Below are 27,713 nucleotides of genomic sequence, written 5' to 3'. Positions count from 1 at the left end.
CAGCAGCCATGGAAGCTGGCTCACAGCGGCCTGTAATCCAGTTCCCTGAGATCCATGCCCACTTCTGGCCTCTGGGAGCAGCAGTACACACACACGGCATACACACATACACACAGTGGATATACACTTTGTTAAAGAGAAGACTGCACTTCAGACCCTTTCATTTCAGCCTCAGCGGGGAGGAATTAGTTAACAGATAAATTTTGTGGTTCTGTAGCAGTGTCCTGTAATTTTCTGTAGTTGTACTGTGGTTACCGGCCTGCTTTAACGTAACTAGGCTAAGCGTAGCTTGACTGAAAGATGACCGTTTTTCATAGCACTGGTTTGCATGAAAAATAAAACATACGCTGTTGTCTCCTGGTCACCCGGTCGTCTCTCCCTGCCAAACATTTGCATTTGTAGCCTGAGTGTCCACTCACTCATGACCATCCAGGCACCTGAAGTCAGTGTGGAGAGAAAGAAAGACATGAACATGGAAAGCCATGTATTTACCTCAGAAGGCGGTTCTGTCTGGAGGCTTGGGGGCCCGGCTCCAAGTCTTGACTCTGGTATTTACTGGCCCTTGGGCTCTGAGCAGATCACTTACCCACTACCACAGGAGTGCACACTGTGCCATGAGAACAAAGTGTGTCCACCCTCCAATGGCACGGATTGAAAGGGAAAGGCCATTGCTAAGGGTAGAGCTCACACACACAGACACACACACAGGTGATTGTGAATGGGTGAGGACTGTGTTTCACTACATTGGATAGGAAGCTGGATTAACAAGAACATAATTTTTCTCACTCACAGGCAGTTCAAAGGTGGAGCGCTGACTCCTAGGCCGCGTCCATTGTCCCATTCTTAGGACTAGCTTTCTGATTCACAATCGCTGTCTCTGCGGTGGCCCTCATGTCACAAGAGGATGCTTTCACAGAACCTTCAGCTTCTCATTAGCAGTGGCTCTCACTTGGCAGACTTTCTGGCCACAGCAGGTAGCTCGAAGAGATGGAGAGCTGAGTGTTTCAGCCGAGCACATGGCCATCAGCCTTACTCTTAAGAAGCTGGGATGGAAGGCTGGTAGTGGTCTGGCACTGCCATGCGACTGCAGATGCTTCTGTGTTTCCTGCCTTTAGAGTAAGAGACTGTTACCTGTGTGGTTTTTCAGTTTTTCAGTCAGGTATGAGAAAGTGGGGTGACTTGGTACCTCTTTATGTGTTCTGTCTGTTATCCCTCACAGCCTGGTTTCAGAGACACACCTCCAACACCATTCCCCATTGTCTGCTGGATTTGTTTGGGTAAGGACCCAACTTCAGATTATCACTCTGGAAAGATAACAGATCAACTGCCTGCAGATAGAGATCTTCGTATCCACCAAAAATCAAGGGTGTGCCTCCAGGTTTTTATAGTATCTGAGAATCCACGCACTGGGAATGGATTCAAGGTAGATATCCAGTCCACTATTTACTTTGATCTCCACAAGACTTTTGAAGAAAGAGCAGAGCTAGTAGGACCTTGCTGTTGGTGAGGCTTCCTGAGAGTCAGGTGTGTGAAGGTAGTCATCACCCTGTCCTCTGCTTCCTGCTGTGTGAGATAGTCCAGGGGCAGGAGACTTGTTATCTCAAGCTCGGGTGGTAGTGGGCTGATTGCCTGTATATGGATGCCATTTCTTAAGAAAACGGTATTGTGAAAACAGCTCACAGTGACCTCATATTTCCTCTGCAGGAGCTCGTCACCTCCTGTAACTGTCACACCTTTTGCCCTTTGTGTAAGCACGAGGATTCAGTAGCATGGGCAGAGGTCCCCCTAGGCCAGTGGTCCTCAACCTTGCTAATGGTGTGAACTTTTAATACGCTTCATATGTTGTAGTGACCCCAGCCCTAAAGTTATTTTCTTAGCTACTCCATAACTGTAATTTTGCTACTATTCTGAATCATAATGTAAATATCTGATATACAGGGTATCTGATATGCAGCCCCTGTGAAAGGGTCAATTGACCCCCCCACCGCCAAAGGGGTCTTGACCCACAGGTTGAGAACCACTATCCTAGGCATTTTGGGCTTCATGGAGGCATATGGCTGGATCGCAGAGCTGGCTCTTACGCCGCAGTCACTTGTCACCCTCTGGTACCACAGTCCTGTGCAGCGATCACACTTGTGTGTCTGTTATCCTGTTTGTGAAATGCTACAAGATACCGTGTGGTGTTTTACATGGTAATCAGCAGTGTGGTCTCTATGAGGCTTATATCACCGTGACTCACTGCACCCCAGCATCCTCTTTAGGAAACAAGATGTTCTCAGAGCCAGATTCTGTGGAAGTCAGGCTGTGGGAGAGAGGACATAGCAGAGATGTGTGGAGGAGCCTGTGAAAGGAAACTGCCCAGAACTGGTCAGGGTTTGGTCCCTGGAGGCATCCTGAGTCTGTACAGGTGAAGGCAGGGGTTGCTGAGACTAAATGGCAGCTGGGGCTGAGATTGCTGATGAGCGGGGAGGAATGGGAGCGAAGAGAGGGGAGATGAGTCTGAGGTACCTCTGCTAATTCAGGGAACATACCAGGAAATGGCAGGAAGAGGGAAGTCAGGAGGAGCCATGAGTGTGAACCCATTGAGAACTGGGGAGGCCTCGGCCACCTCCTGCGTCATTTCCTCAACCCACAGGAAGCCATGCTTGCCTTGTAGCGATTTCCTACAGTTAGCCATTCAGGCAGCCATGTGACCTGTGTCACTTGAGCCTTTCTGCAGCTAGGTGTTAGCTATGCTATTAGCGAATGAGGTCTCAGGCTATGTCCTTGGTGGGGATCATGGACAGATAGGTGAGCCTTAATTTAGGTGTATAGGCTGGCCCACCCTAGGGGCTCCCAGAACCCTGTGGCTTCTTGTCTCTGTGTGGGAATTATAGCCTCGTGAAGATATCCCTGTTCCTTCTGACTACTCACTCCTTCACAATCTAGCTTGAAGCTCAGTTTGATTTAGAAAGCCTTTTGGAGGCTGGGATTGTGGCTCTGTGGTGGAGCACACATGAGAGCCTAATCCTCATGAAGCATACCCAGTCCTCCCCTACCTGCTATAAGTGACACCAGTTCCTTGCTCTCCAATACTGGAGGGGGGTGAAAGGCCATCAAACAGTGTTCTTTCTCTTGGGACTTTTCTGGAACATGCATGCATTTTGCTGTCTGCAGAGGTTTCTGGAAAAATCAAACTGAAACTGCAGTAACCATTAAAAAATACATTCAGGGCTGGAGAGATGGTTCAGTGGTTAAGAACACTTGATGCTCTTCCAGAGAACCTGAGTTCAATTCCCAGTACCCACATGATGGTTCACAGCCCTCCATAATTTCCGACACCCTTTTCTAACCTCCATGGGTATCAGGCATGTCATGTACATGGTAAACATATATTCCAACAAAGTACTCAAACACAGACAGACAGACAGAGAGAGAGAGAGAGAGAGAGAGAGAGAGAGAGAGAGAGAGAGAGAGATTAGATAGGCAGGCAAGCATACACAGCTGGGAAGCTACTTCTTCTTCAGGTAAAGTGATGACTTTTAAAGATTATTTCTACACAAAACCCCAATAGGAATCATCTCTGCAGTATGGTCTCCCTAAAGACTCTTTCTGCCCCACCCACCCCCCAGCACCTCTAAAGTCCTTCCTGGGTAAACTGTGAGTTTTCGTGGTAATAGGTAGCTTGCCACATCTGAGAGTAACAACCCCTGTTCTTGAGTGGCCTCCCTTGCTGCCAGCCCACACAGGAAAGAGCACTGCACTGACTGACTGTAGCAATGGGTACAGTTGGGGCTTGTTTCCTGGCCAGGCTTAGAACTGCCATGTTCTTATTCAAGTTGGGTCTGTAAGTTGGGCCTTCAGGAAGTGTGTGGAACAGCTCTGCCTTTCTCTGAAGTAAAGAGTAGATCTCAGTGTGCCTGTGGCCCAGCCTGAGTACTCACAGATGGTGTGTGATGGCTGTATTTTGGCTGTTAGGTTCTGAACAGTGTCTTCTGTGCTTCCTAGCCATGTGAGTTACCGCCACAGCAAGTGACTCTTATCCCCAGCTCAGGCTTTTAGTGTCCTGACACAATAGCTAGAGATTGGGCTGAATTAGTGGTGTCTGAAATTTTTTCCTTTTGCTTCTGAGATCCCCCTTCTAAATGAAGTCTTATAGAAGACCCCAACATTTCAGTGAAGAAAGCAACCAGTATGCTTGTCCTTCTCTCTGTCCAGTGGTTCCCAGGCATCTTTTGGAACCCATGAACCCAGAGCAAGGGTCTGGCTCCCAGGACTTTCTGTGTTCTGTGGTGACTGGCAGCTGGCCACATTGACCTTCTTTAAAGAATTCTCCTTTAGGGTAACATCCCTGTGTCATTAGTGCTATTCCCTCAGTGTCTAGTGCTTAAGACATGACAATATATCCACGAGCCGTGTGTCGATTGCTAACAGCAGCCCCTCATTCCTGTCACGATCAGGGTACTTTCACAGGGCATTCTTGGAGTCTTTCCCACTGACACGGTAGTCAAGTTGGTGAGCTGCCTGCAAAGTGAGAGTCGGCAAGAAGCCATTCCCAACTAGGATGTCTGTCGCCAAGATTCTTTGCTGCCTAGGGTTCTTGCGCCCTGCTGTCTTGACTAGTCTTTTGTAGAGATCAGTCCTAAGCAGCCCTGGGGTTATGCCTGTCCTATTTGAAATTAATTTTCTTCTTGGCTGTCAGGGTAACGTTAGCAGTTCTATTCTAATTGTGTTTTCACATTAATATTGTGAATACTTTATTTAAAAGACATGTAGATCAGTCATTCTGGATTTCTGACGGGGTTGAAAACCTATAGTCTCATAGCCAATCCTGGCTATTTACTTTGAGAGAAAAGATCTGAGTGGATGGTTTTCAGCTGACATTCATTCTAAAGCCAAGAAAAAAGCCAGGTTCAAAACTAAGTGTTTTAGTTAGGAGAGATGACAGAGGTTCTGTTTAGTCAACAAAATGATGGGCTGGGTATTAGGACTATCTTGTACCTCACTGGTACAAATTGGTATAATTATGCTCTAATTGTATTTTGAGAAAAAAGTTTTATTTTAACAGGAAGGGTGATATGTAGGAGGAGCTAAGGTGAGAGGAAGAAAAGAAGTAAGGAGAGGAGGAGAAGAAGGAGAGGAGAAGCTAGGTGATGAGAGAGAGAAAAAGAAAGAGGGGGGGACATGGAGGCAGATGTTCACGTGTCTCCACCAGTCAATGATAGTTGATATATCTAGGATGAGTATTGGGTTACACTTCTGATTGAGCATTACCAATCTTATAAAGCCTTTGATTAACATTTTAAAAAACATTGTATAAAAGCAAAAGGGAAAAGGGGGCATGGGATAGGGGTTTTCTAGGGAGGGGAATTGGGGAAAGGGGATGGCATCTGAAATGTAAATAAAATATAAAATAAAAAAAGACATGTAGATCAAGTTGACTATTATCAAATAACGTGAAGTTCTGTCTACAAACATTACTCGTTCTCAGAGAACATTGGAAACTGGGAAAAATACGAACTGTTTGGGTTGTTAGAGTTTGTTTCTTTAAACATGATGCAAAATGAGTAACAGTGTTATCTTCATGTTTACTAGGTAGCTTCATCAGTTACTATTTTAATTATGACATTTTTATTTCCTACCCCTACTTGCCTTTCTAATTTTGAAACAATTAGCATGTTCCTTGAAACAAATATTATTTAAGCAATGAAAATATTGTTATTTTCAAGTAAATCTTGGACATCATATCATTTCAAGCTCGGATATCCCCAGAGGTTACTTTTTAAAAAAGGGATTTATTTTGTTTATCTGTATGAGTGTTTGGCTGAGTGTGTGTGGTATGTTAAGTGCTCCACATGACTGCAGTACCTGTGGAGGCCAGGAGAGGGCGTCACGTCCCCCTGGAACTGGAGTTCTAGATGGCTATGAGCTGCCATGTAGGTGCTAAGAACTGAACTTGGATCCTTTATAAGAGCATCCAGTGCTCTTAATCACTGAGCCAACGCTCCAGTGCCCAAAGCTTATATTAAAAAAAAAAAAAGTTTTGGGTGGCAGTGCTTTTGCCTGTGAGTTTGCTGAGCCCCTATACTGTGAAAAACCATATTTTTTCACCGTCACAGTTTACAGATGCTAGGCAACTTGCTGTTTTCTAGGAGAAAGGAATAGAGTTCTTGCTTCACTATGTTCAAATAGCAGTTTAGTCCTGGAAATTATTCCTTATCACACAGTTGCCCATCTACAAGACTAGAGGGAAATTCTAGCCTTTTTTCTCTGCCTGGACCAACACAGTCAGTTTTTGGTGACCCTGAAGCACATCTTACCCCTACTTTGAGAAGCATGGATCTGCTTTAGGTTAAGATTGCTCAGGAGCACAAAAGCTACCCAAGGACCAGGTTTTTTATATAGTATACATCAAAATGTGAGATTACACGTGTGGCAGATCTTCTTATGCAGTGTAGCAAGTCAGTGTTTTATCTGGGATGCTAGGTTTCCTGTGAAAGTTTAGGTTAACTAACAGTTCTTTACCTTTCTTTCAGATGTAATTTCCCAGCACCCAAATCCTTCTGCAGAAAAAGCCAGAACTGTGCTGGCTGTGGAAGCTGCCCCTGGGGAGCTGGTGGGAGACCGGGCAGCCCATCAGCCAGCTCCCGGGCATCCGAATTCCATCAACTTTTACTCTCTGAAGCAGTGGGGTAATGAACTCAAGTGAGTCTTTGAGAGGGAGCCTGTGCTGTTGAAGATGGATTCTCTCTGATAATGTTACGATGTGGGTTAAATGTTTACATGTGACATTCTAACGCCACTTTACATTTATTAAGGGCCTTTGTGCTCTGCAGCACGCTTTGACAGAGGTCATTTTTCAAAGCTGTAAACAGTATGTCTGCTCTGTTTCTGGTACCACACCAAGTATCGTCACATGGTTTTCATCTGATTACCTGACTCTACTCTGTAGATCAGATAGATGGCTGTCATTCTACAGAGACTGAAACTGAAGGCGGGGGGGGGGTGGTGGTGTATGTGTCTGGGATGACCAGGTTTCCAGATGCAGGGCTGAGCTTCCAGCTTCACCCTCTTCTAAGTCTCAGGGCTGGTCCAGAGGCTCTGCTGTAGGTAGGGTTCTGTTCTCTATGTGTGTACCAGTGGGAATGGAGGTAGGTTTTGGTCTGTTTTATGTGTTTTACTTTACTAGTTTTTAAGAAAGGCCTTGTTGAGATATAATTCATCCATTTACAATATAGTATTTGGTGTTTTTTTTTATATATCCAGAGTTATACAATCAATTTTAGAACATTTTGGTGTGTTTGTTTGTTTGTTTGTTTGTTTATTTGTTTGTTTTGTTTTCTCTTAGCTATGGTCTTGCTCAATGTCCAAGGCTAGTCTTGAACTTGCAACTATCCTCCTTTCTCAGCCTCCTGAGTCTGGAATTATATACATATGTGGGCTTGACTCAATTTTAGGATATTTTCATCATCCCCAAAAGACAGCTTTTATGCAATCCTTTCCTTCCTTTCTTACCTTCTTCCCTCTCTCCCCTCCTCAGTCCTGGGTAAATCTGCTTTCGGTCTGTGTGGATTTATTTATTCTGAACCTTTTATGTAAGTGGGATTGCACAATAGACTGTGTAGCTTTTTTCACTTTGCATTATGTTTTCAAGATTTATCAAGGTAGTGGTATGTAAGTATCTCATTTCCTTTTATGGCTAAGTGTATACTATCCCAGTTCCATTTCCTGCCACCATGATAAAGCACTCTGACAAAAGCAACTTTATTTATTCATCTTACAGTTCCAGGTTATACTCCAGAATTGTGGGGAAGTCAGGGCGTCAAGAACCTGAAATAGCTAGGCAGATCCTCAGACAAGAACAAACAGAAGGAATGGATGTGTGTTGTATACAGCTTACTTTCTCCTCTTATATAGCCCAAGACCCAAGCAGCTCTTCCACTGTCAGTTAATATAATCAAGACGGTCCCCCATTAAGGCTCTCTTCCCAGACTGTCAGTCTCATCTAGATTGACAGCTGAAGTGACATGAAGAAGCCATGTTTTGGTTATTTTGCTTAGTGTTGTTCATTAGTTAGTGAACCAGAGTTGATTTCATTTCTCATTTTTTTAATGTGTGTATGCCTGTGTGCTTCTGTGAGTTTCATGTGTACCACATGTAAGAACCCTTGGAGGCCAGAAGGGCATCCAATTCCCTGGAACTAGAGGTACTGGTGGTTGCAAATTGGCATGTGGCGGGTGGGAGCCAGACCCAGATCCTGTGCAAATCAATGTTCTGAACTACTTAGCCATCTCCAGTCCCTCTGCTTGTTCACTGTTGCAATTAGTGGTACTGCAAACACTTATGTGCAAGCTTTTGCATGGACACACAGTGTTGTTTCTGTCGGCTAAGTACCTACAATTGCTAGATCCATAGTGAATGTGTCTAACCCTTTGAGGAACTGCCAGGACGGCCAGATTAGTCTGTCGTGACACACTGTATCAGCAGCATATGAGAGTTCTCTATGTATGTGTGGCGTGTGCCTACATGTGTAGACATCTCTGCACCCAGATGTGAACATCAGAGCACCTGCTATACCTTTCTTTGCCTTATTCTCTTGAGATAGATCTCTGGACCCAGAGCTAGGTTGGGACCCAGCAAGTCGTCAGGGTCATCATGGATTCTCTCACATGCACACACAGGAGTCCTAGTGATCCTCCTGGATTTACACAAACACAAACAGTCCTCATGAGCTCCCTGCATTCACACACGCAGTGTTTCAGTTTCAGGGCTGTGCAGGAGCACACATGCCTGTTTTAATGTGAGTTCTCAAGGGCTCATGCTTGAGTAGCAAGCATTCCTACCTACTGAGCATCTCCCGGCCCCAGTCGTCACCTTTTTTATCGCAGCCATCCGACTAGTGTGAATCGGCTGGTGTCTCATGGTGGGATTGGTGTGAATCCCCTCGACGACCCCCAGCATTGAGCGTGTTTTCTCACGTGATCATTTGCACATCATCTTTAGAGCAGCATTGTGTTGGTTCTGTTCACATTCTTTGCCTGTTTTATATCGCATTGGCTTTTTTATTACTGAGTTGTATGTATCACTTAAATGGAGGTGATTCATTTACGTAATCGATGTAATACACTTGGTGGCCACAAAAGCTTAGAAAACTTGGCTTAAGTTAGAAGACATGGGAGTTAGTAGGAAGGTTTGCACTCTACATTTTTGGAACATCTAAAAGCTTTCTGCTCTACTCTGGGACCCAAGTCATGACCAGTGTACTGTCAGACAACTGTGTTCCAGCAGTCGCCCTAGGTGTTCAGAATGTCGCAGAAGCCACCATCTGAAGATACACTGTTTTAGCAAGTGTCTTCCCCATACTTCTTTTTATATATGCCTTTGTGTTTGGTTGCATATAATAAAGTCATTTTGTGTATGTTTTCAGTGTTTCAGATGTAACTTTGTATTGGAACTGAGTAGAATGTGATGGGTCTCCAGACCTCAGGAGACCAGCACTTGTGAGAGATTACTGTGATGCCTGTCCACTCTGCCTCTGGTCTGGGCAGTGGTCCTGCCCCTACTCCTGGCCCTGCTCTGCTCCCTTCTGTCTGTGTTCCACCCCTCTTGCCACTGACCACCTGCTCACCCTGTATTAAAGACTCATGGGTAGCAGCTGTTCCAAGTCTCTTCCTTTGACACTTGAGTGTCAGCAGTGTGACTCTAGTCTGTCCCTTGAGTAGCTGTTTTCCAAAATTCTCAGTCTCTGAGCCTCTGCATTCTGGCCGTTTGCTTCCTTCCTCTTCATCTGCGGACTTCTGCCTCACCATTTGTTAAGATGGCTGAGGTTCTCTCGTCTGTCTCATGGAGCCCCACTTGCCTTGTGAGCATCTGACTGATCTGATAGGAGGCCTCACTCAGTATCTCCCAGTCCCCAGGGGAAGGGGGTAGAGGAGGCAAGGATAAGGCTGCCTCCCCCAGGCGCAGAACCATATCGTGCTTCTTAGTAAAGAAAGGGTTCTGTGCTCCTAAAAATGTCAGGAAACCACAGACTCTTGCTTCATTTTTCATGTTAAAAAGCTGAGGCTTAGAAAATCGAAGTAACTTGCTCAAGGCTGTGTTACAGAAGTGTGTGACGGAACTGAAAGGCAGCCCAGGTCCCTCCAGTGAGGACTTGGTATCCGTTCATTCTTCAACATCAGAACATACCAGAGCTGGGCATGGCACCTATAGTGGCCAGCCTGGGTTGCCTGGCAAGATAGTCTCAGTAAAACTAAGAATGCACGTGAAGGGCTATCGGTTAACCAGGTGTTTATTCTTGTGCAGTCCCCTCTTCCCTCAGAGGAGACAGTGGGATGAGGTGGAATCAGGCTACAGTATTGGCACTTCCCACTTCCCAGAGCTCAGAGTGTCTCCGCCTGGAAAAGGGAACACAAGTCACCTTTGTTTGTGACGACTCTCTGAGCAAGGTTGGAGGTACTATCAGCAGGAGCAACACCAGCTGTGCCGTGGTGCCACTGTATGGTGTAAGAGGCAGACTCCCGAGAGGATTCTCAGCTGTGCCACTTCATAGGCAGCTGTCTCAAGTCATGCACCATTCTGTGCCTCCGGGTCTCATTTGTAAGTAACCATGCATACCTCATGAGATGGACTAGGTGAGGAAAAGTTAATATGAACAAATAGCATGGAACAACGTGGGACTCAGTTTTTAGGAAAGAGAATGTCGCCATTGTTGGTCTTGTGACAAGCGACTCCCTGTGGGCTTTCACAGGACTCTCAGACAGATCTCAAGCAGTTATATATTTTTTTTCTTTCCTTTTAACTTGTGGGCACATGTTAAAACAAAACGATCTGAGTGAGTGAAGAAGCTTTCTTTAGTGGGTCCAGGGATTGCTAAGCAAACTTGTGCCCTCTGAGCTCCAACCCTAACAGGAGACAATTTAATAACCTTAGAGATAGGAAATCTGGTTTTCTCTAAACGGAATGGCTCAAGTGTTGTATTTGTGTGTGTGTGTGTGTGTGTGTGTGTGTGTGTGTGTGTGTGTTGGATTCAAAGTAGCACTAACTTGACTGTGGTCAGGGTTGAGGATAACCATGTGTTTGTGTGTGCATTTATCGAATTCACCGGTTCAGTTGGAGCCCTCTCTGAGCCTCCCCTGATGAACTGAGTTTAAATTTCAAACAGTTGTACAAGACTTGAGGGTCCTGCTTCTACAGCTGAGCTCGAAATTTGCCAGAGTCTACTAACTGATGGCTGGCTTAGTTCAGTTGTCATGACAGAGTACCGTGACCAAGGCAACTCATAAAGGAAGTTTAGCATGGCTCGGGTGCGGTGCCTGAGAGCTTGCGTCCTCATCCACACGTAGGAAGCAGACAGAGAGAACTGGAAATGACCTGGGCTTCTGAAACCTCAAAGCCCAGTGACCCACCTCTTCCAACAAGGCCACACCTCCTAAGCCTTCCCAAAGAGTCCCACCAACTGGTTGACAAATACTCAGTTATATGGGGACATTCTCCTTCACACAACCACAGATGCCCATTGTAACTGTTCTTGTATCACATGATTGAATAATTTAGTAATTCATTAAGATACAGGAGATTTATTTTCCATTAAAAATGAGTTAGATGCATAGGGGAAAACTGATAAAAGTGATCATGCCACGGAAATACTGTTGAGAGAAAGTAGGTGACATGGTTAGAAGGAATCAGAAAAAAAAAAAAAAAAAAACTTGTTAAAAGCCTGTAAGATTCTAGGCTTACATGGTAAGTGTATTTCCTTATTCTTTTAAGAGCAGCAGCAGCAAAACAGAAAAGTCAGGTGACATGGTACAAGTATGGTTTATCCCGACAAGGCGGACTGCAGCCGGTAGCCCTTTCAGGCAGGTCCACTTACTCCTGCTTAGGCACCTCTGTTGGAGTTACTTTACTTAGTTTTCTGCTTTAATGACTTTGTCATTTAACCTACCCACCATCCAGACCATGCCAGGTAAAGCGCTAGACCTCATGTGGAATTCCAGGTGGCATGTTTGAATAACCACTGCCTCATAGAGTCCAGCTGATGCTTAGTGCTTAGCCGGTGGTGCCTAGAGGATGCAGTGATACAGGCATTGCGCTCTTGGCATTGTTCTGACTCTTTCAGGCCATAAATGTAGTGGGTTTTCCCTTCATGGCCAGTGGACACACACACACACACACCACTTCCCACATGAATGGGAAGGCTGAGCTTGCTGGAAACCTTTTAGAAGGTGAGGTGTGCTCACCTTTGAGGTTCCCTCAGCTGGCTTTTCTACTGGTTCTGCTGCTGGCTGTCCTGACTCTTCATTTCTGCTGTCCTCATGATCCCCCAAGCCTGGTAACAACATCATTGTATGCGTGAGTGAGATTCCCAGGAATCCACAGGTTTCGTCATCTAGGATGGTGACCCATCTCTTTCAGAGCCCCATTTCAAAGAGAAGGGCACCTTGACCAAGCCAGTGCCCAGATATCTGGTGCATTTGGGGAAGTCATTCATGTCTGTGGCTGGGTGGTACTTGTTTATATTTTCCTTGTTTTAAGGCGTAGCTCAGCCTTTACCAAGACATATGAGGCTTGTAGTCATGTTGTTGTCTCATGGGTGTTTTCAGAACCAGGCTTTCTGGAAAGGAAACACAAGAAAAGGGGTGGAAGACATTGGCCAGGCGCGCGCTCTCTCTCTCTCTCTCTCTGTGTAGTATGTGTATGTGGTATGTGTGTGTGTGAAGTGTGTGTAGTGTGTTTAGTGTGTGTGTAGTATGTGTAGTGTGTGGGTGTAGTGTGTGTAGTGTTTATAGTTATGTGTAGTGTGTATAGTGTGTGTATAGTATGTTTGTGTAGTGTATGTAGTGTATATAGTGTGTGTGTAGTGTATAGTGTGTGTGTCTGTGTGTGTACGTGTGTGTGTTGCTGTCGATATCCAGTCTCTCCTAACAGCTTCCTGGAGCACAAGTTGTTTGTACTTAACACTTCTTGCCAGCACTTCTTTCCATCATGGCTGGAACCATCCATTTCCAGGGACCTGTTACTTATCAGGACTACTTTATACTTTAGCTTTAGAGAAATCATGGCCGTGGTTTGCAGACTGGAAGACAACCATGGCTAGGATGACATTTGACTCAGAATAGGAAACCAGGACCCAAAGAGTGTCCATCTGTGCCTTATGCAAGGCCTTCAAGAAGAAGCTAACCCAATGTCACGTTCTGTTAAAGTTGGGAGCTATGGGAGAGGATGCTGCTGGTACTGCTGGATCTACTTGTTGCAGGAACCAAGTTCTCAGTCCTGGATCAACTCATTCTGCTCTCTTAGCCTTTCAGATAGCCTTTCTGATGACGAAAAAGAAAGACAGCCTTTCTCATTGCCTCCGACAACCCAGCATGACCTCCCCACCCCAAGATCCTTCCTGTAATCACAGCAGCACAGTTCCTTTCCTGGGATTTAGATGTGGACATCGTGGGCAGTGGGCATTATTTCCTACCACAGTGGGCTTTCCCTTGGTGTGTGTGATATCTATCTATCTATCTATCTATCTATCTATCTATCTATCTATCTCCAGCCTTCTCAGCACTTTCTCCATGCCCTGTTGGACACTGTGCACACTCAGAGCTTGGACCCTCTGGCCGAGATGAGCCCAAAGCCACCTGGCTTGAGGGCTGCCACCCACTAGCTCCGTTCAACCTGTCCTTTTTCTTAGTCATGTTTCTACTTGATGGGGAAAGGCAGGCGTGCTTGTAAAGAGAGAAGCCTGCTCATGCAGAGGGGCTCAGCCAAAAACCGAAGCCTTTTGAAGTCCATACTCAAGAGGTAGCTTCTAGAAATGAAATTGTGTATGTATGCACCCTGGAATTCTCTCTGCCTTTTAAAGACCTGCAATATGCACTGTCTCAGTGCCTTAGCATTCACCTGACTTTTTCCCCTGGATGTGCTTTCTCTGCGTCCACCAAGTCATAAGGCTCACTTTCACCAGATCTGTGCTCTCAGCTGCAGTGTGAGCATCGGCAACAACAGGGTGTGGGTGACACCCTGTTCACATCACAATTCCTAAAGCTGAGGCACTGTATAGTCGGAAACAACCTAACTCAGTAACTCTCTTGGGGCTAGTCCATAGAGGTCATTTGTTTGGCTGCGTCCTGGTTTATTTAACCTGTTCCCTAGCTGTGGGCATCTGCTCATCAATTCAGAGGAAGCAGTGCTGACTCACCTTCATGGAGGAAGGTATCAGTGAAAGGCTACATCCTGTTTTGTTTTTCTGACCATGGTCTGAAGGAAGGGAGCTGAGTGTTAACCTCTGGGCTAGCATGCTCCTTTGCTGTCCCCAGCCTTCTGTAAGTCCAAACTCACCTCAGCCCAGCCTTTCATCACTCAAGAGTTGGGGTGCTGGCCACAACTCTTGGTTGGTGGCTGTGCAGGCAGCTTGTGAAGTTAAAGGCTCTGGAGAGAGTTGATGGGACATTTCCAAACACTTCTCTCAACTTCCAGTGTCCACTTGCTCATCGAGATTACAGTGAGTATCTGAGTTTAAAATTACTATGTTATTTGAATTCATCTAAATTATATATATATATATATATATATATATATATATATATATATATATATATATATTTGGAAAGTATGCCCCATGTGGCACAGTGTGTTGCACAATCAAGAATTGGTTCTGCCAAGAACCCAGGGCTTGATTAAATAATACTTCAGCTGAAGGAGAGTTCACTTGGAAGCCAATCTCATTTCTCCATTACCCAAGCCTTGGCAGTTGTCACAGCACCCTAGGCTGTCCCTCAGCTATCCTTCAGCTGCAGGGGCTTGCAACAGCCTGGAAACAAGCCCTGCTGGAGAAAGCAGATGACATGGAAGTTAGTTACTGAAACTGCCTTTCTTCTTGCCTGGGCTGAGTTCTGCCTGGTCCTCTCTGGTTTCTCCTTTCTTCTTCGTTGACTCTGAGAACAGGAGTGGCAGGCAGAGCTCACTCCCCCTGAGCACGCTCCTCCGAGGCAGTGGGTTCCGCACACCGTTCCGGGGGGAAGAACAAGAGCACACTTTGAAGCCATGCCAGGTGGCAAGGAGATTCTAACTCTTGAAACATGTCGTAGGAGAGCAGGACACAGGGGGCTCTGGGCCTGAAAACTGCCCCTAGAAGTGTTGGGGCAGGCTCTCGGGTGGGGGGATGTGCAAGGGTAGATGAAGCATTTGTGAGACTTCCTTTTCTTCCAGAGCAGCTATTTTGAAATCATATTCTCCACAGTTTTGAGATGTTGTGAAACCAGAACAGACTGCGACACTAGCGTGCTCTTTTAGGTTCTCCTGGACGTTGACAGGGCCACTCTGCACAGTGCCAGGCACCAGAAGAGACTAGGCTGTGAGTAACATGAACATGTTCCTCTGTTTACCACCTGTGGTCTCAGTGCTCAGTAAGAAACCAGCTGCCAGGTCTAGTGTAATCACCGAGTTCTAGGGACTCGAGGTTCAAACTACATGCATGCATGCTCATGTGTGTGCACACAGAGTAAGTAATACCTTCACGTATTTTGCCAGCAGGATGAGAAACTGTGTGTGCTATATAATTTCTTTTTGTTTCTTTAGTAAACTTTAAATTCCTTTAGTAAAATTCAAATACAAGGGAGTAAATCATGCTTTTAAAACACAAATACTGGTGAATAGAGGCAGACAGATCTCTGTGTTTGAGGCCAGCCTGGTTTACAGTGGGAGTTCTAGGATAACCAAAACTACAAAGAACACAAATATTAAGGGACTTGACGGTTCAATGAATGAAGTGCTTGCTGCTGATGCCTGAGGACCTGATTTTGGATCCCCAGTACCCAAATAAAAGCCACACGTTGGGGTCCACATCTGTAACCCCAGTCCTGGGCAGGGGCTCCCCAGTACCCAAGTAAAAGCCACTCATTGGGGTCCACATCTGTAACTCACTCCTGGGCAGGGGATCTGAAAAGCTTTCTGGCCAGCCAATCTAGCTAACACAGTGAGTGCCAGGTTCAGCCAGACCTTTTGTTAAAAATGAACTGGAGAGGGCTGGTGAGATGACAGCCAAGCAGACAGATGTGTTCACCACCAAACCTGATTACCTGAGATCTGGAAAACTGTCCTCTGGCCTCCTCCACACATGTACCATGGTACACCTCCTTCCCCCTCCTCCCAGTAAGTAAGCAAGATGCTTGTTTTATGAGTATGACTGTTTGTATAATGTGTGTGTCTATGTACTGCATATAGGCCTGGTTCCACAGAGACCAGAAGAGGGCGTCATAACTCTTGGAACTGGAGTTACAGGCAGTTGGGAGCAGCTAGTGGGTGTTTGTTGGGAATTACACCCAGGTCCTCTGCAAGAGCAGCTGGTGCTCACAGCCACTGAGCCATCTCTCAAGCCAAAAAAAAAAAGAAAAAAAGAAAAGAAGAAGAAAATTAAATTAAAGAAAATAATTAGAGAGCAATAGAGAAAGATATTGATCTTGATGACATCTGGTCTTCCCTGGTGCTTACACAGGAAGCCACAACTGCACGCACGTGCACACACACACACACAGCAACACACTCCAGAAATAAAATACAATAAAATGTAGCTGCTTCATACAACAGTGCCAGCTGACTAGTTCAAACTGTAGACTCTCATTTCCCTTCTCACCTTCAGTCTACCTCAGGAAACACCAGTGATGTGCAGGGTTCCCTCCTGGTTTAGCAGCCATGTTGAGGTGCGGCTCACCTGTTAGACTCACTTATTTTAGATATACAGGCTGAAGAATGTTAGAAAATTACACCCCACAGAAACACCTCTATAATCAAAATGTATTGCTGCATGTCAGGGCACATGCCTGTAATCCTAGCATTGGGGAGGCAGAGGCACGCAAATCTCAGTACACTTGAAGCCAGCTTGGTCTATCTATGCAGTTCTGGGCCAGCAAGGGCTACATAGTGAGAGCCTGTTCCTGTTTCAGTTGGTGGGAATGGGAGGGAGAGAGAATGCATGTGCGCGTGTTCCCTCAGGAGCCCGCCCTTGATCTCTGGCCTCGGGCAGCCCCCAAGCTGCTTTCTTGAACTTTAGGTGTGCTTTTGTAAGAATTTAAAATAAATGAGCCTATAACCTGTCATAGTCATCATTTACTTGACATAACTCTTCAAAGTGACTGTTCCTTTTCACGTTCCCGCCAACACTGCTGGCCAGTTCCAGTTGTTCCAGGTCCTCCCAAACACTGGGAATTGCTGTTGATTTTAACTTTAGCTGTTGAAGGTGTGATGCATTTGTTTAACTGAGATATGATAACCAGTGATGCTTTTTTAAAGTGTATTTTTATATTATTGTATGTATGTGTACATGTATATCACTGTATCACATGCATGACTAGTGCCTGTGGAGAAGTGGTTAGATGCCCTGGAACTAAGAGTTATAAATGGTGGCGAGCTGCCATGTGTGTGCTGGGAACCAAACTGGGGTCTTCTGCAAGAGCATCAAGTGACCTTATTCAGTGAGCCACCTCTTCAACCTTGATGTCATCTTACTAACCATTTCTAGATGGCTGCCGCTCACCTTAGGATGGGTTACATGATAGGATTATGTCCTATGGATTATGTCCAAACATAAGTTGAAAATATAGAAAGGCAAGCATGCATTTTATACCTAACCACGCAAACATCATGGCTTAGCTTCATGTATTACATAGAAGACCTGTTGTTCAGTTCCCCATTGATACAGCGTGGATCACACTGGAAGTTAATCCCAGCTCTGTGTCTTCTGCATATCATTAGCCCAGGAAAAACCAAGCTTCAGAGTGTGGCTTACAGTGAATGTGCATTGCTTTGAAACCATCACAAAACTTTTTAAAAGAAAATCTTAAGTCCCAACTTTACAAGTTAGGAAACTGCATGTATTTTTCTTTTTTCTTTTTTTAAAAATTTACTTTTCTCATCTCTTGACTATTTTAAAATTGAGTTGTTTCTTCATCTTACTGAGCTTTAAGCAGTCTTAAATATTCTGAATATGAGCCTTTTGTCAGGTATATATTTTGCAAATATTTTCCAAAGGAGAAAAGTTTTCATGAACTCAGTTTTTCTCATTTTGTCTTATAGAATGTGCTTTTCAAGTTCTCTTTAGACAGTCTGCCTAATGTGGGACTGTAGAGATGGCTTCTTGAGGAAGTAAACTTGACTTGAGTTTGGACCCCAGGGACCCATGTAAAAAGCTAGATGAGTGTCTGTAATCCCAGCATTGGGGAGCTGGAGAGAGGCTGGTCTTTGCAGTTCATTGCCTAGCCTCCCAAAGTAGGTGAGCCTTGAGTTCAGAGAGAAACCCTGGCTGAAAAAAGAAGCTGATAGGTGATTGAGACAGACACCTAAAGGTGGCCTTTGGGCTATACATCTGTGCACATGTACATATATATGCACATACATACAAAAAAAGTGAAGAAAGTCTAACTTAATGTAAAAAACACTTTCTCCTTTGTTTTCTTCCAGAAGTGTTGTGTTTTGGTGGGGCGGGGATTACAGGAGTATGCCACAACAACCTGCCTCTATAGTGTATCCAGAATTATTTGTATGTGTGGTGTGAGATAAGGTTTGAGGGGTTTATATATATATATATATATGATATATATATCATATATATATATAATATATATATATCATATATATATTATATATGATATATATATATATGATATATATATATATAACCAGTTCTTACAATCATATTTCTCCACTTGAATCTCTTTACATTCTTGTTGACGATCAAGTAACCATCAGTGCAAGGAGTGGTTAACAAGGATAATGCAGTCTGTGTTCTGGTGTCTCTTAGGAAATGCTGGTATATTGAGAAAGGCAGTTCTCATAAGAACAAATTCACTGGTGAAAATATAAAGTCCAGTGTGAAGCTCCTCGGCTTCAGAGTAGCTAATCTAACTGTACAGAAGCCGCTAAGATGCGTAGACTTTGGGTCTGGTTCATCGTGTTGTGGGATTTTTTTTAAAATAAGATTTTTGGGGGGTTTTGTTTTTAAAGAAATTCCTCAATTTAACTTTGCATTGCTGCTCTCTGAGGTTCTAATATCAGTGTATACTCATACTGGCAATGTATGTTTTCTCATTTTTTATATTCTCACCAACACTTGGTATTATCAGATCTCCATTTTTATCAGTCCTGTATCAGTCACAGCTGTGTTTTACTTTGCCTTTTCTTGTTTTTAAATAGAAATTCAATGTCATCATTCCGTCCTGGGAGAGGGCACAATGAGAGTCGCAGGACCGTGTTTTACACCAATGAAGAGTGGGAACTTCTAGACCCGCTTCCTAAAGACCTGGAGGAGTCCCTGGTACAGGAAGACAGGAAAAAGCAAGTGCCTGAGGGGAGTAAAGGTGTGTATGCACCCATGTCCTGCTGTTCAGGTGTGTGTGCACCTGTGCCCTGTTGCTCAAGTGTGTGTGCACCTGTGTGTGCACCTGTGCCCTGTTGCTCAGGTGTGTGTGCACCTGTGTGTGCACCTGTGCCCTGTTGCTCAGGTATGTGTGCACCTGTGCCCTGTTGCTCAGGTGTGTGTGCACCTGTGTGTGCACCTGTGCCCTGTTGCTCAGGTATGTGTGCACCTGTGCCCTGTTGCTCAGGTGTGTGTGCACCTGTGCCCTGTTGCTCAGGTGTGTGCATCTGTGCCCTGTTGTTCTCTGTGCTGCATTTGTTACCTCCAGGGACATAGGAGACACTGACTGTCCGAATCCGCAGAAGCATGAACTGGTAGGGCCTTGCATCATAGGAGTGGGAATGGGGGTGTGGGGTAGGACAGTAATTCATAAAGGTTTGTAAAATGCTACAAGGAGTAATTGTCCATGTAGCCTGGTGGCTGCAAACCTATTCTGGGAGATTTAATACTTGTCATGCTTCTGTGCATCACAGAAATGCTGACTGAGGAAACTTTATACTTATTAAGCTAGGCATTATCTCATACACCTGTAGTTCTAGGGCCAGGGAGGTCAAAGCAGGAGGATTACATGTTTCAGAGGCACCTAGGCTGTATATCAAGATTCTGTCTCAGAAACACGTGCACGCACGCACACACCATCTTTGTTTACAGAAACTTAAGATGTACTCATAAAGAAGAGAATGCAGTATCATGGATTCTGAAGAACTGGTTAGATTAATCGTGTTCCTATCACTGTAACAAGTGCCTGAGGGAAGCTGTCTTATGGAGAGAAAGGATTTATTTTGGTTCACAGTTATATAGATTTTAGTCTATGACCAACTAAACCCATCGCTTAGGCCTATAGAGGTGCATCGTTGTGAGAACGTGTAGCCAGAAAGCAAAAGAAAGTAGGCAGCCTGGGTACCACTGTCTAGGAGTTTAATGTGAAGTCTTCTGGTTTTTATCAGTACCAACAAGCTGCTGCAGGCTTAAGGCACATGGGCCTTTGGGAGACATGCTAGATCCAAAAAGACCCCAAGTCAGAAGTGTGTGCCTCTGAGCTTTCATAAAGCAGCCACACCAGACATCCAGGGCCACTCAGGTGCCAGGTGCTGCTGTCCACCCTGTTGTCCAGTGTCTGCCTGACCCCAGGGGGCCACTGTGCGCTTCTAACAGCACTGATGCCTTTGTCTCTCCTAGCTTTAAATAATCAAAACACCACAGTACTTTTGTGTCTCAAGCTTGTGTTTTTGAGTGTACATTTGAAGCCATCCATACTAACAATTATTTGGATCATTTAGTATATAAAGTCACACTTTTAAAGGTGTATTTATACTTTTTTAAAAAAAAATTTTGGTTTTGTTTTTAACCAAAAACAAATGAGTAAAAAATAAGAAGCCACAGATTGCCTGGTGCACCTCAGTTTTCTTCACAGTGCTCATGCTTTAGTCTTGTGTAAAGAATAGTCCACCATGTACTGTCTGCTGGCTTTAGACGTATTGGGCATTCTGTACAATGCGGGGCGAAGAGACATCTGGCTGCCCAGCTTTCTTCATGGGTTGATGAGTCTGCATACCCTAGAGGATGATTTGTAAGAATCCCAGAAAATTTGAGTTACTCAAAAAAAAAAAAAAAAAACTTTTTTTTTTTTTTCTTTTAAATATAGGAGTCACTAGTTCAGGATTCCCCTTTGAATTTGGACGGAATCCCTACAAAGGAAAGCGCCCCTTGAAAGACATAATTGGGTCATACAAAAACCGCCACAGCAGTAGTGATCCTTTGATCGAGGGAACACCGTCAGGCGCCAGCGGATGTCTCCCTAAGCCAGTCCCCGAAATGCAGCTGCAGATTCAAAGCCAGCAAGAGGAGCTGGAGCAACTCAAGAAGGACCTGTCCAGTCAGAAGGTAACTGTCTCGTGATCTCTGGGTACCCTCAGTGGGCCCAAGACCCAGGAGGAAAGCTCTTGCTCCTCAGGAGCCCTTCCCTGAAGCTTGTTCGCTGGGGCTACCATCCTGTGTCCTGAGCTCTGCCCATGTTTATTCAAAGACCCTAGACCATGGGCAGGTTACAAGGTGCTCTCTCTACACCCACGCCCAGTTCCTCAGCCTCCAGTTCTCTCAAGTTTCCACATCCTGTGAGACGATAGCATTTTTCTAAGCTGGTAAGAATTTCTTCTACCTAATTGCTCGACAGCTCAGTAAACCTTAGAGCCTAGATCCCTCCCCTTTTTACTTTATTTTTGATATATGCATGAGTATGTAAATACAGGCAACAGGCATCCATGGAGGCCAGAAACCAATGGGAGACTCAGTGAGCCTCCCGATGTGGGTTCTGGGAATCCAGCTCAGATCCTCTACAGGAGCACTGTCACCTGCTGAGTCACCTCCCTGGCTACCCCCACCCTCACCCCCAAACACACACATGCACTTCTATTTATTCATTTATTTTTGAGACAGCATCTCACTGTGTTGTCTAAGATGGCCTGGAGCAGTTGATCCTCCTGCTCCCGCACCGGAATGACAGGCATGTGCCGCCACGCAGCACCTCACAAATCGCTTAGCACTGATAAGCATGTGCCAGGAACCATTGCTAATTACAGCATGCACGTCCGTTATTTCCCGTTTCCTATTATTGTTCTCTTCAGGCTGTATTTGTGGAGTACATTTTTTTTTCCCTCTCTATTTTTGAGATCGTTCAAGAGGAAGTTCAGTATCAAAATGTTTCCAGCAGAGTTTGTTTCTGCATTTCCTCCCATCCCATGACTTACATGACACTTGTGATTTCTGCTTCTCCCCCACGCCCCGGCTTTCTTACCTTCACTTCAGTATCTTCTTGGCTTCTAGGAGCTCATTCGGCTGCTCCAGCAGACAGTCCGGTCATCACAGTATGACAAGTACTTTACGAGCCACCAAATCAGCCAGGGGGTCCCAAAGGACACGCTGGAGCTCCTCCACCAAAAGGATGAGCAGATCCTGGGCCTCAGCGGCCAGCTGGAGAGGCTCGGCCTGGAGAAGGAAAGTCTCCAGCAAGAAGTGAGGACGCTGAAGAGCAAGGTGGGCGAGCTCAATGAGCGGCTGGGGATGCTGATGGAGACCATCCAGGCCAAGGATGAGGTCATCATCAAGCTCAGCGAATGTGAGGGCAGCGTGTCGTCGCCTACCATGGGACCCAGCTCTCCTTTGATCATCCCAGCCAGCAGGGACCAGCTGGAGCTGGACAGGCTAAAAGTAAGGGCAGGGTGTGGGCTGGCTTTCTGGACAGACATTGCAAACTCAGTTAGCTCATCCTTGTTGACCCCCAGAGGTCCGGTTGTCAGGAGCTAGTCGGGTAAGAGCAGAGCAGGGGTGAGTGCAGAAAGAGGCTTTCTGGTCAGAACCACCTCAGAAGCACTTTCATCACTGCTGCCATTGCCTGGGGCACTTTCAGCTCTTCCTGCCCCTGGCTTAGAAATAGCTGAAGCACCCCTCCCCTCGAACACCTCTGCCCTGTAACATCCCTCCCCTCTAACACCCCTCCCCTCTAACGTCCCTCCCCTCTAACTTTCCCACCCTCAAGACTTCCCCATGCCAAGGAGGTTGTCAGTTTCTCCTCTGTGTACATAAATACAAACACAGACTTAATTTGTACAGCCTCCCACAGGCCTGGAAATGAATATTGTTCCAGTAATCAGAGTAGGGCCAGCTGGGAAGGTGGACTGAGCTCCAGGCAGTCTGAAATAGAATGCTCAGTCAGAGTCACTGCCCAACATGAGAAGTCCTGCACTTAGAAGGAAGGACAGAGCTGTCCTCCCAGCGCCTCTCTGAGGTAGCCCAGGGCTGAGAGGCTGACTCCTGAAGAGACAAGATACCAGCATGTGAGGGAGGAGGAGCATACCCCCTGTGGAAAGCGGGGCAGCCTGCCTCTTAGGCCTGTAGAGCATCCTGCTGGACCAGAGCAGAGAGCTGAACCGTGTGGGCTGCTCTGAGGAAGGCTGTAGAGAAGACCATCTTTGCTGTCAGCAGCTCCCCAGACTCTCCCAGAGAAGTTTTAGGTAGACAAGCATCCTCTGGGACATTGGGCCTTAGGTAGAACCCAACTGACTCCAGCAGACCCCAAATACATCTGCTACCCCCAGTATTTCCACACAGCCTCTGGGTCCAGTGTCTGAGCTCCAAATGGAGTTCATCCTTGAAGGGTCCAGCTGTGTTAGCATTGACATCATTGATTGACATCATTGGAGAGCATGTGCTTCATGGCTTCCAGTGCCTTTCATTTGTCTGCAGTGAGCTGAGCGAGTGCTCGGCAGGCTGGAGACTTCAGACTTGTGAACACTGCAGGGCTGGGATGTGTGGGAGCTGTTTTAGTGACAACACCCTTTGGATGCACAAAGCCAGCATGGTCTATTTTACTTTTGTATGTATGTATGCACATGTATGTGCAGGTGCACATGCACAGGTATACTCATGCATGTGGAGGCTAGGTATTGATACTCTTTTTCATACCTCTCCACATTATTTTTTGAGACAAAGTCTTAACCCAGAGCTTACTAGTTGACCTGGAAGCCCTGGGGATCTTCCTGTCTCCACACTCCCTACACCAGGGTTATAGAAGTACCGTCACACAAGGCTTTTATGTGGGATGGAAATCCAACTTAGATCCTCTTCCTTGTGCAGTGTGTTCTTTACCCCCTAAGCCCTCTCCACAGCTTCCAGCAGAATGTATTAGTGAGAAACCAAAAGACCTCTTACTAGTTCATATTTATATCTACTATAAAACAGCCTTTATTTTATTTATTTATATTTTGAGACAAAATTTCATGTTATAGCTCAGGCCGACCCAGAAATCACTGTAGCCCAGGTTGGCCTCAAACTCAAAATAATCCTCTGTTCAGGGTGCTGAGATTCCCGGGTGGGAGTTACTATCCTTGGTTGCTTGTTGTTTGTGTTTCATTTTTCTTTTTACAAGAGGTCTTAGTATTGCCTGTGGAATGCAGTTCAGTCTATATACTCAACCTCAAATGTTCTGTCCAAAGTAATCATACACTTAATGTTGGCATTTGTAGCATGGGCTTTCCAGACGGTAGTCTTCGGTTTTGGCAAGAAAGAAGTGTGTGGTGCACATTTTCCCAGGGAGCCGAGCCAGGGTGTAAGAGTGAGCCACGTAGTTGCTATGACCACCGAACCTTTGGAGACTGCTAACTCACCTCATGCAAGTGAGCCGTCTCCTCCTGTTTCCTTGGGTAGCCGGGGTAATTTTGAATGAGTTGTGAGGATCTTTTTTCCTCAACCTTCCTCAACAACTTTAAAGCTGTGCCTCCAAAGTCTACACAGTGAAGCTTACTCGGGTATGTGCTAAGTGGCGGGTAGTTACCAGGTATGTTCTTAGCGGGCCGGGGCAACCTGCCTATGTCAGGACCTCATGTTTTTGGCATTGCTCTGTCTGGGCCTGATACCACAGTGAGATCATTCCTCCCCTCAAGGTGAGAAGCCACTGTTGTGAGCTCTCTGAAGAAAGAGGATGTGGAAGAGTGTAGACAGCTTGCACAGAGCTCAGGCAGCCTTACATTGTGAGCTCTCAGAGGCCTGAGGTCATCATGAAACAGTGCCCCCACACACACCCCATAGGGTGCTGTGAAGCTTGAAGGAAGTGCTCCACATCTGGGCCTAGCATCTTGGGAAGTCTTTACTGCCAGATGTTAATTGTTAGATCAGCATTCTCAAGAAAGTGTACTTATGGCAAATGGTCAGAATTTACTTTGACTGGGTACAAATTTTACATTAAAGATAAATCCGCACAGCCAGTAGAGACCAAGCTCCTGCAGTCTTGATGTTTCCCTCACTGTTCAGTATATTTATTTTCTCTCCAGCCAACCTTCCTTTAACTGACCTGTCTTACGATGATGTGTCTGTTCCTTGTTTCCAAGCACAGTATTTTTAAGATTCCAGGAGAGTGGAGGAAAACCATGATTTGGACCAGAAAAGAATGCTTTAATCTTCTTTTGGGTCTGACATTTTTTACAACTTGGGTTGCTGAGGCTGAGTTGGTGAGGTACAGGGGTTGGGGTGCAGGTGGGGAGGCTCAAATACTCAGCCTAGGCCTCAGAACTCAGAAGGTGGCTTCATTTAATGGATGCATAGTGCCCCTGACTCGGAACACTGTCTGGGAAATAGTGACGAAGAGTGTCTCCTGGGACTCGGGAGGTCTAAGCGAGGTCAAGAAGCTCAGGTGCCTTGCCCAGAGTACTTATGACCTGTGGCACATGCCCTTTGAGTGCCAGCAAATCAGGGTTACCAGGGAAACCTTTCTAGTTCTGCATCTTATCGGGATAGACTACAGCCTCAAGGAAGTTCAGTCTGGAGATGGGGGAGTGTCTGGAGAAATACATAGAAACAGTCAGGACCAGAGGGAGGACATGGTTACAAAAGATGGGATTTATAAGAAGTCTTTCCAACCACAGCCTTAAAGATGGTTCTCAGTCATCTTGAATTAGAAGCCTCCTTGACTTATCACAGAGATGATCTAAAGCAGTCAGTAAACTTATTTTCAGAGCCTTTTACATGAAAACACTTCCCTACTCAGTTACTGTGGGGAAGAAATCTCGTAGGGGAGGTGGGGGGGGTGGGGGGGGAAGGGAGTCCGGCGACAGAGTCTCAGGGTGGTCTGGCACCAGGGCTTCCCGCGCTGCCAGTGGAAGATCCCACATTCACGCAGCTGTCGGTGGGCGGGCCGCCGGCTGCATCGGCAAGGTTCCAGGGTTCCAAAAGCTGGGAATCAGGCGGAGAGACCATGGACACGTGGAGTCCAGTTTTCCAATTTTTCCAAAGCTTTTATTGTTCATGGCATGGTGAATGGGCGCAACTGGTACGCACTTCCCCCGCCAAAGGCCAGGGGACTCTCATTTTATAGGGAAGGAAAAAGGGGAGGGAATAACTTAATTAGCTACGCCCCTGGCCTTTTGATAATTCATTAATATTTAAATCTCTGGAGGTGGAGACTTGTCACACCCTCTACCTGTCCTACGTGACTGAAGGTAACAGGTTAAATGGAGTTACCTCGTCCAAGGCCCAACAAGTTACACCTTCAAGTAGAGCAGAGCAAAACTTGTGACCACAGGAGACTGAGGCAAGCCAGATCTCTGAGTTCAAGGCCAGACTGGTCCACATAGTGAGTTCCAGGACAGCCAAGGTTACATAATAGACCCTGTTTTGTTTTGTTTTTTTAAAGGGGGGGGGGAGCAAGAAAAAAGGAGAAGAAAAACCCGTTGTCTCCAACTTTTACATTCTCTAAATACAAAACAAATGTTGCAGAAGTAAACAGTTGGCCAATCCAGTGAAGACTGTGTGTTCTTGAATTTGGGAGGTGGTTCTGGGGACTGGACCCCAGGGCCTTGTGTCTGATAGTCAGATACTTTACACTAAACTCCCGTCTCTGCCTAATGCCCTCCTTCAGCTTTTCCACAGTTTGATACTGCACTGTGCAGAAGTGAAAAGTGTGTTCTCCAAAGTGCCTGATGCACCGCAGGTCATATTCGTTGTTTCATGCCATTCTTAATTAAGGGCTTTTGTATATTTTTATAGCCTTGTAAAAATGAGAACCTACATAGAATGCAGTCAGTCTCTCTGGTTTAAAAGAATATTAAATGACTGCTTTTCCTCATCACCAACTCATCAGTGTGACTGGAGTTAGAAAGCGCATCCCATTTACTGAGAAAAGCCAGCGCTGCTAAGTAAATATTCTCCCACCTCCTCCTGCTTCGACAAATGGCCAAAAACAGTCACCAGAAAGCTCCTACTAACATCTTCCAGTTGTTTTAGAACTTGCTCTCACTTGACTCAAAGATGCTAATTACATAGGATAATTAGCCAACATGCAACCCTCATGAGTTGATTTTTAAAAGAAAAAAATTTCCCAACAGGATAGTCTGCAAGGGTACAAAAGCCAAAATAAATTTCTAAACAAGGAAATTTTGGAACTCTCAGCTCTACGAAGAAATGCAGAAAGGAGAGAGCGGGATCTGATGGCGAAGGTAAGTCAGGACAGACACATCTTACCACTTGAGGGAGGGTGGAGACCGTGCTTGAGTGGATGTGCTTTAAACCCTACGCAGCCACCTCGACGGTAGAAACACGGCTTCTGGTATCAAAGTACATGTAAAGAACAAATGTACATTTTCTCTGTTGTTGACAAAGATACTCCCACACATGGCCTTCGCCGTGCACTTTTAGAGGTGTTTTCAGAATGGAAGCGAAGTGCAGTGATAGGGTCACTCCAAATTAAAGTTACCTAGATTGTTGTTAATATTGTTGACATTTAGGTCCACATGTGGGATGAGTGGTGAGGATATTACCATCCCCGTGGATCCAGCAGGGGCGG

General features: G+C 45.6%; 1 protein-coding gene across 1 annotated transcript in view; it reads left to right on the top strand.

Annotated features, from left to right (window-relative positions):
• The window catches only part of Tbc1d2b (TBC1 domain family member 2B), a 72,140-nt gene that overhangs the window by 23,142 nt on the left and 21,285 nt on the right, over positions 1–27,713 (top strand). The window contains exons 3-7 of the mRNA XM_034484050.2: positions 6,516–6,684; positions 19,159–19,322; positions 21,027–21,265; positions 22,205–22,588; positions 27,256–27,366. Of these exons, the coding sequence (XP_034339941.1) occupies positions 6,516–6,684; positions 19,159–19,322; positions 21,027–21,265; positions 22,205–22,588; positions 27,256–27,366 (1,067 nt within the window). The remainder of the gene's footprint in view (positions 1–6,515; positions 6,685–19,158; positions 19,323–21,026; positions 21,266–22,204; positions 22,589–27,255; positions 27,367–27,713) is intronic.

Source organism: Arvicanthis niloticus, chromosome 21 (genome assembly GCF_011762505.2).
Source record: "Arvicanthis niloticus isolate mArvNil1 chromosome 21, mArvNil1.pat.X, whole genome shotgun sequence".
Taxonomy (NCBI): domain Eukaryota; kingdom Metazoa; phylum Chordata; class Mammalia; order Rodentia; family Muridae; genus Arvicanthis; species Arvicanthis niloticus.
Note: the sequence above shows the minus strand (reverse complement) of the source record. Positions and strands in the feature narration are given on the sequence as shown.